At 33.2% G+C, this 16,721-nt stretch overlaps 2 protein-coding genes across 2 annotated transcripts; one reads left to right on the top strand and one right to left on the bottom strand.

The window, feature by feature from the left end:
* Positions 1-2,499: 2,499 nt before the first annotated feature.
* LOC123888604 (CRIB domain-containing protein RIC4-like) lies at positions 2,500-4,479 on the top strand. Its single transcript, XM_045937685.1, has 3 exons — positions 2,500-2,800; positions 3,430-3,573; positions 4,077-4,479. Exons 1-3 carry the CDS (start codon positions 2,665-2,667, stop codon positions 4,307-4,309), a joined length of 513 nt encoding a protein of 170 aa, XP_045793641.1. The 5' UTR covers positions 2,500-2,664; the 3' UTR covers positions 4,310-4,479.
* A 5,742-nt stretch (positions 4,480-10,221) lies between these two features.
* Positions 10,222-11,856, bottom strand: LOC123888603 (photosystem I reaction center subunit XI, chloroplastic). The gene is made up of 2 exons (XM_045937684.1): positions 11,650-11,856; positions 10,222-10,843 (listed from the first exon to the last, which is right to left on the bottom strand). Exons 1-2 carry the CDS (start codon positions 11,806-11,808, stop codon positions 10,352-10,354), a joined length of 651 nt encoding a protein of 216 aa, XP_045793640.1. The 5' UTR covers positions 11,809-11,856; the 3' UTR covers positions 10,222-10,351.
* Between the last annotated feature and the right edge of the window lie 4,865 nt (positions 11,857-16,721).

The following is a 16,721-nucleotide window of genomic DNA, read 5'->3' as shown; positions in this document are numbered from 1 at the left end:
AAAAAAATTCACTTATATATCTAATTCCCCATTTTCAATTTTTTTTTTATTTTTAGTTTTCAAAAGATTCCGAACCGGCCGGTTTTTTCAAACAGCCTCCGGTTCACCGGTTCGAACGGTTCCGGACGGTTCGTACCGATTTTAAGCGGTTTTTTTCCGGTTCTGCAGACTACCGGTTCTCAACACTAGCCCGGACCGCTGCTGTGTCCGGTTCCCGGTTGAACCAGTTGAACCGGCCGGTCCGGTCCGGTTCTTAAAACATTGAAAAGGAGTATTAGATATATAAGGGAATTTTGTTTAAAATAAAAGTTAAATGTATTTTATAAACAAACCAATTACAAGGAAAAGATAAATAAAAAATAATTAAATATTGTTGATGACTTATTGTAGAAGAGAGGTAAGTGAATGAATTATGGAGATTGATTAAAGTAGATACGGAGAGGCACTTGAATGAGAAAATTATGATGTGATCTATTATCTCAATGTGCATTGGTATTGGTTTCACTTTATTCATTCACTACTCAACCAACTTTTCCTATGTAACGTAATGTTCGTTATAAGTGAAATGATTTTATAGAATTATACACTTCATTAAAATATCATGTACTTTTATAAAATAAAAATAAAATAAAATTATGTACTACAAACACACTCAACTGAATAACACTCTTTGTGATTGCTCCATCTTTTTTTAAATCAACACACTCATCTTATGGACAAAGACAACAATTTATTTTTAAAGAGTAAAATGATTATTTTTTGACAAAGTAAAATGAATAATATCTGAAATTCCTGCCACACAGTGGACAGGTGTTGATCAAGGTGTATCAACACTTGTCTGTTGTAGACAGATGTTGTTACCGGTGCGCCAACACTTGTCTATAAACAGAGCACTTAACATAAAACAATAAAAACAGTAAAGTAAATAACACACAAGAGTTGTTAACTCAGTTCAGCCTAAAGCCTACTCTGGGGGATACCAATCCAGGAATGAAGTCCACTATCAGCAGTATTACTTCGAAGCTAAACTCACCCGTTTACAACTTCTCACTTAATCACTACCCAATGACACTTCTACCTAGGAACTCCTAGATATGAGACCCCGTCCCAATTCCCACCTTAACAACACAGACAGCGTTGTTATAAACTTCAACGATTACAAAAGGTGGAGACACACTCCTAAGAAACTAGGATTCACTCTTGCTTAAAAGCTTGCGAGCAAACCACACAACACAATAGAACAATCTCCGTACTTCAAAGCTTAGGAGAAGTTCACACTTACAACTCAATAAACACAAGTCCTAAGCTTGCATCAATGAGACACAAGAAAGACTCACAATTAACACTCTAAAATCCCTAAAAACACACGCTTTGTAAGACACGATTTTAGATGCTTGAAACCATATGCTTGCCTTCGTATTTATAGTAGTAGAACGACTTGGGCTTCAAGACAAAATTAGGGCTTCTTGAATTGCGACAGCAATGATATATTTTTGAAAATAATAGTTCTATTTTTGAAACACAAAAATATATTTTCCAAAAATATAATTCCTTTAGAAAATATAACTAGGGTTTCGGCTGCCTCCTGAAACACATTAAACACGTGCGCCTTCCTCTGTAAGAAACCTTGAAACAATTCTTCAATCAAATCTTCAAAAGATTGAGTAGAAATTAAAACCCGCTAGCTGGCGCGCACAGTCAGACAGACAGGTGTTGTTCCAAAGTGTACCAACATTTGTCACAACACTTGGGGTCAACACATATGTCTCAACACTTGGCTAAAATATGTTTTTGCAAAATGTAGCCAACATACAAAAACCCAACAATATCAACTTTCGATAATCAATAATTAATCACGCGTGGTTATAATATTAATCATTGATTTTTCACTTAACTACTTTAGATGAGTCAAATTCAACATCTTATATGTTTGATTACTGATATTTCATTGATCCGGGTGAAATGTGACTCGGATTTCTTAAGCAAGGTCTTTGTTCTACTAAAAGTGATCAGTCAAGTATTCAACAGATATTAGTTACCGACAAAGTCAGTGGATACTTCGTATTAGTTAACCAAAAAAATAATCTTATATGTTTGATTTCCTAATTAAAGTGTTTTACATTTTTTCCATGTATAAAATTAGGCCTCCCTGCATAAAAATGTAGGGCCGAGTAAGGCCGTACCGGAGATTGTACAACTCTCCTTAAGAGTTTTGACATTATTATATTCATAAGATCGAATTTGAACCAATGTCATCTGATTAAGTTGAAAGAAACCTAAACAATCTCAATATTAAGCAATGTTTTAAATGATAAGCCAATATATAAAGAATGTCCCATTAATATTTCTCTTAATAATAACTTTAAAGAATTGTCCAAATCATGTGTATTCCACTATTGCGTATGTGTGTGTATGTCACCTTCACTCACCAAACGAATTTATTAATAATATGTAGCTTGACTAATTTATATACGTAATCATAGCATGCTTCACAACAAATTGAATCCAAAGGGATCATACCCCATGTGTGTCTTACTATATTATAACAACAACATTTTCTCGAGTAGCTATCTATCTATATATTATAGTTGTCATATCTCAATACAAAGGGTTGCATTTTTTTGGTGGATCCAATTTCAATTGATCTTCAATACCTAAGAAAGAATGAGACAACGAATGGAAAGGCTTGTCATTCTTCCTTTCTCTTCTGGTTGTATTTCCGAGGCTAGTGTTGCTGTTGGTGTTCCACAACAAAGAAGATCAAAACATGTAGATACCAATTCACCACATGATGCAATAAGTCTCTCCCTCTCTCTTTTAATATGATATAAACATTAATCATATATTACGTGCTATTTTTAATTAGCACATCATTAATTCTTTGTATTGTTTCCCTTTCTTTTATTTAGCTAATAAAATAAAATAAGACAAACACAAACATATTTATCTACAATAGTTTAAATATATGTACTATATTAATATTATGTATTTTCATCATATATGGTCTAATTTGTTGTCTTCATCAATTGTGTAGTTTTTCAATCGTTTATGAAATCTTTTTTTTGTTGCCCCAAACAAGAATAGGCATGAGAAAATGTACATAAAAAAAATACCAAAAATGAATTGATCCAAGTGATAAAGGTCTTAGGTTCCTTGGCCAAATAGTCAGAAGTTTGATCCACGTTGTTTGTCTCATAGAATCTCCGACAGAAATTAGTCAGTGTAAAACGACGATAAAATTCGTACATAAAACATGGTAATTCAAGAAAAAGTTAATCTAAAAATTGGTGTGCAAAAATATTTAGCATTTGATATTATTTTCTTTCTAATATCTTTGGTAATATATTTCAAAATCATGATATGTTTAAATTTATGTATATATTTTGTACATGATCTGTTACTAATTAGATGATGATATGATAAGATTAGAAGGATCTAAAGGAGTCGAGGATTCAGATGATTTGTCTGGTGAAAGTATGAAGAATTCGTTGAGACTCCTTGATGTTGTTCCAAAGCCTAACATGTCCTTCAACAAGTTGTTCAAAGGCTTCAAGAACCTTTCTCAATTGTTTGGTGAGTATATGCACGTGTATATGGTTTTAACATATTAACTTTATGATCCCTATATTAAATTATCTCTTTTAATTATGATCCCTATGTTTTTATTTCATTTAATATATTATTCAAGAGCACTGATTAGATGCAATGATGTGAGTATCTTCTAATTTAATCAAAATCTTGAGTTCAATATTTGTTTTGAGCATGTAGCAACGTTAAAACTATTATAAGTTTTGATCACTTATAAGTTTTTGTAAAAATTATGCGCCCAATAAATATTTTCAGTAAAAGTGCATGTCAATTTGACATTATTAATCTTATGCGACAATAGTAACATGTATTTATGATAATTACGACATCTTTAAATAAATAGATATTAATGAGAAAAACTAGCTAGAACGAGTTATCATAAAAATTCATAATGAAAAATTAATTACACACATAACATTTTATATATTTAAGTTTTAATTTTTGTTTAAATTCTAGTTTTGTAATTTTTTTTATATGAATGATTGTAGGGGAGAAAGAAGAGGAATTAGAAGAAGTAGAAATGGACATGGAAATAGGGTGCCCAACAGATGTGCAACATGTGACACACATTGGTTGGGATGGTGTTACAAGCTGTAATGCTGCTGACTCAATGAGGGGATGGGATGCTCTTATTCCTCCCGAGCTCCTTTCTCTAGCAGCCTCTCAATCTTTACGGCCAAAACATGAAACTTCATCTCCCATCATGCCTTCTATTGCATAATTAATTGAAGATTGTATCTTTTGCATGATGATATATATGAGAAACTAGAAACACGAAAGTGTGATTTGATTGTGCTGGATGATATATACAAATATTTTATAAGTACAGTATATATTATGGCGAGTTTCATTTGTATTAATGTTAGACATAACATATGATATATTAATGTATACTTAAACCAACATAAGAAGTTCCCAACTCTCTTAATTAATGCTAGAACTAGAAGGAGTAAAATATGACCAATATAATATGTATTCAGTGATAAGGTGTGGATAATATGTCATTGTCAGAGTTCTCGTGAATATAGAATATTGCATTTTATATATAGGGTTGGGATTTGAACCACAGAAATTCTAGTCATTAAACTACTTGGAAAATAATTCGTCTCTAATAATAATATTATTTTTTAAAAAATGATGAGAATCACGGAGCGGTTGGAACAAAACAAGAGTTGTGATGATAGAGTTGGTGGAAAGACGCCACAATCGGGATGGAAAAACCCGATTGATAAGTCGTGAGGACGCCACAACCGGCTATGGAGGCTCCGATTGATAAGTCAAATATTAGCGTCACGACAAGCCGATAAGCTAAAAATGAGGTTCAGAGAACCATAGAGAATAAATCTCATATTTTTACTCAATCCAAAATCTCTTTTAGCAAGAGTTACATGTCTCCTATATATAGGAATGACTTATGATGATATAATAAGCAAAAAGTAACTCCTAAGAAAACAAAAGGATTTCAGCCACTAACTATCATGATAGTGGGCCTGAATTATTACAAGGAAAATGCAAAATAAAAGAAGAGATAGTGGTGCTCTTTTATTGCTTGGTGCACCACTTTCATATGCTTAGTGGAGGAGCTCTTTATTTTCCACTATCACATGCTTGGATGATAATCTTCAACTTTGGTTCTTTTTATTCCATGACCGAAGTAATTCTTCTTGTTAAGGGATAGAATTTTAGGATCACATCATTCCCTCCCTCTTTAAGAGAATTCGACCTCGAATTTGTAGCTTAAATACCTCCTGAGACAAAAATAAATCTAAAGAATCCATCACATATAACTTTCACCTTTGATAAGTTTTCATTTTGATTTAAAAGATATGTTTGCCCTTTTATACATTGTGATTCACAGACAAAATGATCTTTCCAAGACTCGTAATTTGTTTCCACTGGTTGAGGAAATTCTTCTTCATTTACTTTGTTCCCTTCATGACATAAACGAGAAATGTTAGACAAATCAATATGATTAGAAGAGTCCCAACACTTAATCATACAAACCAACTTAGAAGAAGGGACTAGTGTAGTTGCATGCAATAACTTCTCAACACTTTTCTCTTTCTCCCTCTCATTGATCTCTATTTTTTCTTTATTTTTCATCTGCTCTTCTTCTTCTTCATAAATTTCTTTATTGTTCACCTCTTTCACAATTATCTCTTTTTCGTTCACCTCACTTTCAAGTATCTCCTTACACCTTTTTTTTTCATTTTCTTTATCCTTCTTCTCTAGATTTTTTAGGAGATAATTCTCCCACAATACTTCAAAACTTGTCATATGACTTTTTATTTGTTCCTCACTTTTCTTTCTTCTATCTCCTTTTCTCTATCTCTTTTATCATAATTTCTTCTATATTTTCTCTCTATGCGGTTGAACTTTTCATGAATTTTTTTAAACTCACTATGAAATAACTTCTCTAACTCATTGGTGAAGACTTGCAGCATTTCTTCATCCATCTTTTTTCTTTCCGGTTTTTTTTTCACTTTTTTTTTCAAACTATGAAAAACAAAAATAAAACCAACAACAAAATTGAAAAGGATAGATAACACCTGATTTGAACCTGAGCTCTGATACCAAATGATGAGAATCGCGGAGCGGTTGGAACAAAACAAGAGTTGTGATGATAGAGGTGGTGGAAAGACGCCACAACCGGGATGGAAAAACCCTATTGATAAGTCGTGAGGACGCCACAACCGGCTATGGAGGCTCCGGTTGATAAGTCAAAGATTAGCGTCACGGCAAGCCGATAAGCTAAAAATGAGGTTCAGAGAACCAAAGAGAATAAATCTCATATTTTTACTCAATCCAAAATATCTTTTAACAACAGTTACATGCCTCCTATATATAAGAATGACTTATGATGATGTAATAAGCAAAAAGTAACTCCTAAGAAAACAAAAGGATTTCAGCCACTAACTATCATGATAGTGGGCCTGAATTATTACAAGGAAAATGCAAAATAAAAGAAGAGATAGTGGTGCTCTTTTATTGCTTGGTGCACCACTTTCATATGCTTAGTGGAGGAGCTCTTTATTTTCCACTATCACATGCTTGGATGATAATCTTCAACTTTGATTCTTTTTATTCCATGACCGAATAATTCTTCTTGTTAAGGGATAGAATTTTAGGATCACATCAAAAAATAATTTCAGCTCTAAAATAATTTCCACTATTGTTGTTGCAACTATATGGACTTAAAGCCTGCATGTAAAATTGAGAAACTTTACTTGGTTGAGTCTAAATAGATAATAATCTATTTTATTTTTTTGAATAAACAACACTTACATTAAAATGAAAGACAACCACAAAGCACAGAGAATACTTTGAAGTGCCAAAATTACAAAATATTTGATTAGTTGCTCTGCATTGACAATAATGCAGAACTACACCTAAATCAAGATCCAGCAATCTTAACAAAAAAACTATAACTTATATGAAATGATACAACAACAGAGAAGAAAGTACAAATGGAATTACATAGACCACGCACCATATCATGAAACCATAATGCTTAAATCTCACTGACTATAAATATGATTTCATTTAATAGTCTTGAATAATGTCCTCGAGCAACAACTCAACAAATCCTTACTTTCTAAGCTCACCAATACCATAATTAAATAATTGCAGCTACAATTCCAACCTGAACCAAGACAGCTATTAATATATCTGGAAAAAAAAAAACATTGATAAATTGTAGGTTCAACTAACACTTCAATCTAATTTAAACTTAACATTTTAGATAATGTGTAGTCCATAGCATCCACTAGGAAATTTGCACCCAAAAAATTAAAAAGTTACAAGACATTGACTAGTACTGTTTACAGTGGCGGAGCCCCTCATGGGCTAGGCAGAGACATGGTCCGCCCCAGATTCTTTTTCTTCATAGGTATACTATTTAGCGGCGGTTATGAACCCCTGCTAAATAGTCTATGTTGTTTGTCTGCTTTCATGTTTGCTGGGGTTTCTAACCTCTGCTATTTGGATGACCTCACAATTCTGTAACAGCTTTCTAGTTTGTGGGGGTTTCAAACCCCCTCTATTTGGAATTGTACATTCTTATTTAGAGGGTTATTAATCTCCTTTAAATTGTTTTAAACTTTTTTTCTATTATTAATAAGTCTAATGTACTTTTTGAAGGTTCCCTTCAAATGTTTTGTTGTTTAATAATTTATAGATGTTTTAAAATGTACAATTTATTTTGTCAAAATATTCAAAAAAAAAATTGAGAAAAATGTACTCACGTTTTTATTGAAAATATGAGTTTTAGTGTATAAAAATTCATGTTTGATCAATCGTTTGTTAAATAATTTTAATTTTTTGTTAGAGAGATTCATATAATATTATAAATATAAATACAAGAACTAATTAAAAAGTATCAAGTTTACACATCAATTGACATAAAATATATTTTAAAAATTTATTTATTAAAATTGGTAATGGTCGATCTTTTGACTATTTTGAGATATTCATATTAGACACACCCTCAATATGATATGCTATTTTTTTAGTAATTTTTTCAGAGTATTCGATTTATATTTATAGCGGCCCTCCCCAACTTTTTGGGCTAGCTCCGCCACAGACTATTTGTTTATGTAATGTTAACAAAAGAGAGAATTAGGGCCCGATTGGTTTGAGGTAGATGAAGGGGAGGAGAGGGGAGGTGGGGGAGTAATCTTGACAAAAAAAAATTTATTTTTATTAAATATTTTTTTTAAAAAAAAACTTTTTTTATTCTTGAAAAAAAATTAAAAAACAAAAACAAAAAATCTCAATTATTAGAGAAATTTGATTGGTTAAAAAAACGTTTTAAATTGGCAAAAAGAATATTTTAAATTCATAGAACATTTTAAATTGTGAGGGAACATTTTAAAAAAAAAATGTTTTTAAATTTTGTTTCTTTTTTTCAAGAATAAAAAACATTTTTTTTTTAAAAAATGATTTAATAAAAAGAATTTTTTTTTTGTCAAGAATACCCTCCTCCCCTCCATCTACCTCGAACCAATGGGACCCTTATTAGAGACATATGTAACCTGCATCTTCTTGGCTGAAACATAAGAAAGGCCTAATTTTTAATACATTTCCAAAACAGCCACCTTTTCCAATCAGCACTCCTAATTCTATGGTACCAATAGAAAAGCTGATTAGTGACATAGAAAAGAGAAGAAAATATGACTAGAAAAGTCAAAATTAATATTCCATCTCTAAATGGCATGTCACTATTTCAGTTAGAGATGAATCCAATGATAAAATTAATCAACATACAAACAAAATATGGAAAATTAAACAATTCCTATAAAATTAGGTACTGGTTTACTCACCAATCTGAAAAATAGTTATAGGTGCTCTTCACCTCATTCTACAATGACTATTAACATGGCATGAACAAGCTTGCGCTAACCCTGCCACCCCTATGAAGAAATGGTTCAAAATGCATGAAATTATAGAAAAATATTCAGTCTCCGCAATATAGGTAAATCTGGTGTCATGCATTTAAAAAGCAAAAAAGAGGGATACAAATAGAACATTCTCGAAGAAGAAACTGACCTACTACTAGTGAAGGCACGAGAACCCTAAGACCTCTCCAATGATAGGTACTTATGTAGGTACTTATTAGATATTACCATTGTAGCAATACCCATTGAGTACCTAATAGGTATTGTTTCTCAAAGTACCTACATAAGTACCTAATGGGTATTGCTGCAATGGTAGTACCTAATGGGTACCTATATAAGTACCTAATGTCTTTTTTGTGTTCTCAAAGATGAAAATTAATAAATCGAAATTTTCATTTTTTGTGTTCTTAAAACTCTTCTTTTTTGTGTTCTCAAAGATGACATTTTCTTTGATGAAAGCTATTTGCCTACGATGATGTTCTGGTACATTATTGTTCCTTTTGTACTACTGTTGTTGTTTAAAGTTTAAACTGAACTGAACTGAATTGAATGAACATGGTGTAGTTACTTTATTGTAAAAAGTCATAGTGATAAGTTGATTAGAAACTACTTTTAGTACCTAGCTACTTCACTGTAAGAATTCATTCATTGTGATTGTTATCCCTCAACATCGACAATGCTGACAATGTTGCCAACACGGTTCTTGTGACATGTTTTAATTGAATGTCAATTCGTGTTTGTAATGAAGTTAATTTCTAGTGAATGCATTTCGTGTTTTGTTCGGTTCCTCCTTTTGCCTCTATCACTCTTTCTCCATTACTGCAAGCAATCACCACAGCGGAGACATCATGCTAAAACTTCTTCCCTCACGCTTTTGTGTTTGCGATTTCTTTTCACTTGCCATAGTTCACATTGTTGATTTGTATGCTTTCTTTCTGTGTTGCTGATGTTCTGAAGAAGTTGAATGCTATATTTAAATATAATTAAGACTCGTCATTCATTCGTGATACGTTTGGGACATGGATTGTCCGCAATCACAATTCCATACAGTCAAGTATATCACCATCCTTGGTGAAAAATCAGACAAGTATCATAAATTTAGCAAACCAATTTCAATTATCAATGTCAATATCATCCCTATAGTCGCGTTTTTACTGCAAAGACTCCATTTCCATCAATTGTACATAGTTCAATAATTCTAATAAAAGACGGAAAACAAATATTATCAGAAAACAAATGAAAAACATAAGAGAGTATTTAACTTAACATTGTAGTAACAAAATGAGATTCATAAAATACAACATGTACATCCATCATCTCATTAGCACACAAAAGCATTAGAAATTAAGAGAGTAATTATTTTTTTTTTACTTGACAAAGTATGGAAGATCCAAAACATAAAGAAGGAAGTAAGCCCAAGTAACACCAGAAATGCCTCCAAAGAAAAACCCACCAGTGAACTTGGCCCAACCATCAGCTGTTTGAAGCGGATCGGGCTGCTTCTTACGGCCCGTTAAGGTCAATGATGGTGCGGTCGATGGATCGCCTTCGTTGAAGGAAGAAATCCCGTAGATTGTTAGGGTAAGGCTAAGGATAACAACAAGCCCGGCAGCTGCGAGAGAGCCCGCTGATCCAGCATATTCGGTGTTCCTTAGAGGCCCGGCTTTCACGAATGGGCCTACGAGGAGGAACCCATGAGCTAAGCCCACTTCGATGCCACGAAGTAGTGGGTTGACTGCAGTTCTATAGGCTGGTAGGTTGGAGAGGTACCATGCCACCAATGGGCTTGATGTGACTGGAGTTTCAAGGCTTCCAATGAATGGGTCACCGTTGATTGGTTGAATCACTTGGTATGTGGGCTGCAACAATGGAATTTGCCAATTTAACAACAAAACATTAACGTTAAAATACATTTTTAGTCCCTTATTAACTTTTGAAAAGTTTTAATTTATATTTTATTTGAGTTTAATAGATATGTGTTTACGTCCAGCTATTTTTCCACATCACACCATTAAATTAAAATAAAGTGTAGTGAGATGATTTTATGAAATATACATGTGTTATTGAATGGCAGTGTACGTAAAAGTTGAACGAATCTACTCCCCGTTTAAGTTGTAAAATGGGGGACCTGAATTGGGTGCAGTCAGCACCCTTGATTGCATGCGCAGGTCTCAATTTTATAAAAGTTATTATACCAAGATGATGATTTTTTTCTATTACAATTTTTTTTTTAAATCTAAACTAAATATAAATAAATGACACAATTGAACATTTTAAGAGTTATATGACTAAAAAAAACTAACAAAATTAAGATAAGGGGTCAGAATTTTATCTTAACCAATCATAATAATGGCTTCTTATTGAATGTTAATGATAAGATTCCTTAAATTAAACAAAACAATGTGTTCCTCTGCATAATGGTGCGTAATATGTTTTATATCCTATTCAATTATAGAAATTAACTAATGCTAATAAAAATTCAATAGTCTAGTTTACTAATGTAATAGGTGCCAAGTGATGAACATATTATATATATTTTCACAACATATTTATCATTAAATAATGAACATATTATAGTTTGTAAATCTTAATCTAAAACATCATTTATTCTTATAATTGAAGCAACATGAATTAAAGTATCTTTAGAAGAAGGGAAGTATCCTACCTTTTCAGATTGGATGGCTTTAACAGTGAAGTTAAATTGCCTTCTAGAAGAAGTAAATTGATGAAGTGGTGAAGAGCCACAAAGTCCCTTAGGTGTGACCAAAGGTCTAGTGAAGCTGGACTTGAGTAATTGACTTGCCATTGGAGAAGCAGCTGCCATAGCTTAAGTTTTTTTGATTCCACAAGTTGTTGAAATGAGGGACCCGAGTGGCTAAGTACTTCCATTTTAGTTCAATGCAAATTCAAGGTTGTGGCTGTTGAAGCTCCTCACTTCTTATTGGCTGAAATGCATTTCAAAAATCTTATCCCTTATCCAAAATTTAAACCTTTAGTATTTGGCTGATATTTTTTTCATTTTTTTTATGAACATTTTGGGTTGAGTAAAGCCCATCTTTGAAGGCCCACTCAATTGATCCACCCATTAATACTTCAAAAGGAATTCTTTTTGCGCCCCCGACCTTCTCAAGTGCTCATGCGCTTCAATTTTTATTCCCTTCGCAAGTTAAGTAGCGAGTGTGCAAATACAAAAGAAATTAAAAAAAATTCACAGTTCGCTATTTAAAGTGAGAACTCACCATTTCCTCACCCTCACCCTTTAACTAGCGAACTTTATAAAAACCTAATTCTTCTGTCGCCCTTACCCTTTCATTACCCCGTGAAAATATTCTAAATGAAACACCGTTCACAAGTTAAAATGCGAACCCTTCCCTCACTTTCATAAAAACATTTTGAATGAAACATCATACGAGTGAGTGATTGAAAAATGAAAAACAATATTTCAATTTATATAATTCCAGTTTGTGTGTGTGTGTGTGTGTGTGTGTTTGTTTGTGTGTGTGCGCGCACGTGTGTGTAAAAAAGATGTTTCAATTACATCTTTGTAGTGATTGAAAAATGAAAAACAATATTTCAATTTATAGAATTCCAGTTTGTGTGTGTTTGTTTGTGTGTGTGTGCGCACGTGTGTGTAAAAAAGATGTTTCAATTACTTCTTGTAGTTCCTACAAGATGTAATTAGAGGCGAAAAAGAAATGTTGGCATATCAAATTTAAGGTTTGCTAGTTAGGAAATTAGGGACCGATAAAGATCTTTTGAAGTGTACCTAATTTAATTTTGGCTTATTTAGTAAAATGATCTTTTAAAGACATTTTAGGTTTCACAATGGAAAATAAAATTCGCTTTAGTCCTTAAAGACGTCTCTGTCAGTCAAAATGATCCTTTCCGTCAATTTTTTTCAAAAAACTGTTAAGTCCACTATTACTAATAGTGTACTACCAACATCCAATTTTTTCCCTTCCTTCGTCTTCCTTCAGTTGTTCTTCATCTTCTCCCTTCCTTCATCTTCCTTCAGTTGTTCCTCATCTTCTCCCTTCCTTCATCTTCATCAACCCAGAAAATTAAAATCAAACACATAAATTCAGATTCGGAAAATTCAGATAAATCATCAAGTATGTTGAACACAGGACCTGCAAAGCTTCAAGTGTGCTTAGACAGTGGACGTTCAAATTATGTGTATTTGTATGCAAGAACACAAGGGTACAGAAACACCAAAACAACAAGCAAGTATAATACTTGTAGAACTCACATTATCTTGATTGATCCAGAAAAACCCCAAGGGAATGGGAGCCGATGAAGGTTGCATTGACATTGGATGGGCAAGATTCAAAAATTCAGAATTTCAGATCTGGAACCAGAATTTTTTTGAGTGAAACCAGAAATTCAGATCTGAAATGAGAAAGAGTGATATTTTTTGATTTGAGATATTTTTTATTGGGTTTGTTGTTTGAAGAAATGGGGGTTGTTTGATGAAATTGACGAAGAAGGAGGGTGAAGAAGATGAAGAAGTATTAAGTGTTGGTAGTTCACAGGTAGATACAATGCACCTTACAGATCCAAGGGTGTTTTTTTATAGAAAAAATCAAATGGTTTAAATTAAAAAAATTAATGAGGTCTATGGTGGACCATCGATAATATTGGTCCACCTAAGATATTTAAAGTTAAAAAGTAACGGAAAGGATTGTTATGACTAACAGAGGTATCTTTAAGGGACTTAGACGAAATTTTTTTTCTTTAAGGGACTATTGTGAAACCTTAAAGAATTTTTTTTTTTGAGTCATAATTTGCATTAAACATTTAAACACTTTCCGGTAAAAAAAACTCACCGGAGATGATATGTTTCCCTCTCATATACATTCTAAATATATTTATATTTTACTGTTTTTACTTTTTAGAATGTTGATGTTTTATTTTTCACTTGGAAGAACACAAATTAAAAAAATAAAAAAAAAAGTGGGGGTAGGCAGCACACCATATCTCAAGAAACGGACACTAGTCTAAGTTCATCCATCAAAACCAAACATCACTACTACAATTTTGACATATAATAGCGCCAATTTAATAGCGCTTTTATGTAAAACACTATTAAAAATTACACCCCGCGACTTATAACAGCGTTTTTGGGTCGGGCGCTATTATAGATGTCGCTTATAATAGCGCTGTTTGAAAACACGCTATTATAGGTTGCTAATTGAAAAATAAAGGTGGCATTTAATAGCGCTTTGTGGATAAACGCTATTACAGAGGTAGTCCTTTGTTAGCGCTTTTTGTGAAGCGTTATCATAGGAATTTTATCGAATAAAAATAAATAAGAAATCACGCAAAATTCAGAAACCCATCACTCTCTCTATCGAACTCATCTTTCTTCTTCTCTCCCTCAGCAGTTCGATCACTTCAACCCTAGAAACCTTTGTCCTCTCCGTTCTTCTCTCTGTCGAACTCATAAACTGTCTTTTCTCAGTCAAACTCACCTGAACCCTAGAAACTACCTTCTCTCCATCGTTTCCCTCCTTTGAACCCTAAAACAAAAATCAATTGAACCCAGAACTCATAAATCCTAAAAATAGCAACACAGTACTCAAATTTTCATCCACTCTGTTTTGGTTATCAACAGCTACGCCTCCCTTCTCCCTCACTGCGAACAATTATACGAAACAGGTCATTCCTTTGATCAATTTATTTCTGCTTTCTTTTCTGTTCATTCTTGTTTTCACTTTTCAATTTTGCCTGAGTTGTAGAAATTTGATGTTGAGCCCTATGTTCAATTGCAGATTTCTTTGAATTTTTTAGCTCTGACTACTGCAGGATGCCTCTTCTTCCTCCACTTTTGCTCTTTGTTGTATGTTACTACTAGAGCTGTCAAAAAGGGTCGGGCTATCGGGCCGGCCCATTAGCCCTATCATTTTACACGGGCCGAGCTTCATAAAAAGGGGGCCGGGCCTTATTGGGTCAGGCTTTTCATGGGCCGTCATGGGCCGGCCCACAAGCTTTTGGGCCGGCCCCTTAAATAATTAAAAAAAATTATAATCTTTTTATTGTTATATTTTGGTCCTATTTTTATGCATAAATTCATATATAATTTTTTATTATTATTTTTGTTGTTTTATTGTTATTATTTGTGTTTTGTTCCTATCTATAATCTGTTTTATTCCTATTTTTAAGCAGATCATCTTTTTATATTGGCTAAATTGCAGTTTTGGCCCCCCACGTTTCATAATTGTGCGATTTTGGCCCCCCACGTTTCAAATGTGCGATTTTGGTCCCCCACGTTTGCCCCCTTTTGCATTTCTTGGTCCCCGTTGACTATTTTGACCAAAAAATTGATGACATGGAATATTTTTTACACGTGTCTTAATTGTATTGGCCAACCAAAATTTATTAAAAAATATTCCATGTCATCAATTTTTTGGTCAAAATAGTCAACGGGACCAAGAAATGCAAAAGGGGGCAAACGTGGGGATCAAAATCGCACATTTGAAACGTGGGGGGCCAAAAGCGCACAATTATGAAACGTGGGAGGCCAAAATCGCACATTTGAAACATGGGGGGCCAAAATCGCACAATTATGAAACGTGGGGGGCCAAAACTGCAATTTAGCCTTTTATATTTTTTTTATATTCTTTCTATATTTTTATTTTTACTTAAATTACAATGGATGAATGAAAGATATAAAACTTGGAATTTTTTTTGGTAGTAATAATAATAATATGACGAAAAACTTATTGGATTAGAATGAGATTATTTGTTAGAGATTTGTTTGTTTGTTTGATGAGGATAAAGAGGAAGATATTGTTGTTTGGGAGATTATGTGAGAAAATATAGGGATACGAATTACCTTCTTGAAGATTTAGTTGAGAAATATAACATAAAATTAGTAGAATATTTTTTTTTTCAAAAAAAAAATACTATGAAAATTAGTGGGCCGGCCCATCGGGCCATGTAGGCTTTTGCTTATCGGGTCGGGCTAATCGGGCCGGCCCCTTTATTTGACCGGGCCCCTGCAGGCCGGGCCAGGCCGGACCGGACCGGCCCCTTTGACAGCTCTAGTTACTACAATTGATTTAGGGTTTTAGGTGATTGGTTTGTGTTTGTGGTTTGTTACTACAATTAATTTAGGGTTTAAAGCGATTGTTTTGTATTTGTGGTTTGTTATTTTTCATATTTGGACTAGTGAACCTATTATGCCCATCATGTGTATTGAACTTCATATTTACAAAGAATATATTTGATATATATTAGAATTAGAACTTTAGAAAAAGATGCTTTGAAATCAAATTAAAGGGAGGATAAGACCATGCCTACCATTTAGTCAAAAAAAAAAAATAGACTATGCCTACAATGTTTGATTTCTTATCATGCTTTAGAAGTTGTGAATTTGGCAAACAAAATCTTCAAGCTGTGATGCTTAGTGTTTTAGCTACTGCTGTTCTATATTTTTGTGTTGCTACAATTTTTTGATGTGTAGCTACTGCCTGTGTTTTTTTTGCTATTCGGACTGCATTAGAGTTTTGTATTGGATTTGTTTTTGTAGCTTTAGAGAGGGGTACTTTGTTTGGATGTAGCTAGCTTTTTTTAGTGTGCCTTCTGTTTTTTTGTCTCCATCTTGGGCATTTGGTGCTAGAAATGTTGTATCTTTGGCTGGTTTTTGGTGCCTTACAATTTAGGTGTGTGGTTGGTGTTTGTGGTATGTATTGAGAATGGGTAGTTTTGGTTTGTTTGTGGTTGCCATATATTACA

Source organism: Trifolium pratense, linkage group LG6, assembly GCF_020283565.1.
Source record: "Trifolium pratense cultivar HEN17-A07 linkage group LG6, ARS_RC_1.1, whole genome shotgun sequence".
Lineage (NCBI taxonomy): Eukaryota > Viridiplantae > Streptophyta > Magnoliopsida > Fabales > Fabaceae > Trifolium > Trifolium pratense.
The sequence above is the reverse complement of the archived record's forward strand: the minus strand, read 5'-3'. Positions and strand labels throughout refer to the sequence as shown.

Coding starts and splice junctions, on each gene's coding strand:
- LOC123888603 (XM_045937684.1), bottom strand. CDS start 11,808: ATGGCAGCTGCTTCTCCAATGGCAAGTCAATTACTCAAGTCCAGCTTC. Junction 10,844..11,649: donor AAGCCATCCAATCTGAAAAG/GTAGGATACTTC, acceptor CCATTGTTGCAG/CCCACATACCAAGTGATTCA.
- LOC123888604 (XM_045937685.1), top strand. CDS start 2,665: ATGAGACAACGAATGGAAAGGCTTGTCATTCTTCCTTTCTCTTCTGGT. Junction 2,801..3,429: donor TTCACCACATGATGCAATAA/GTCTCTCCCTCT, acceptor TGATAAGATTAG/AAGGATCTAAAGGAGTCGAG. Junction 3,574..4,076: donor GAACCTTTCTCAATTGTTTG/GTGAGTATATGC, acceptor GAATGATTGTAG/GGGAGAAAGAAGAGGAATTA.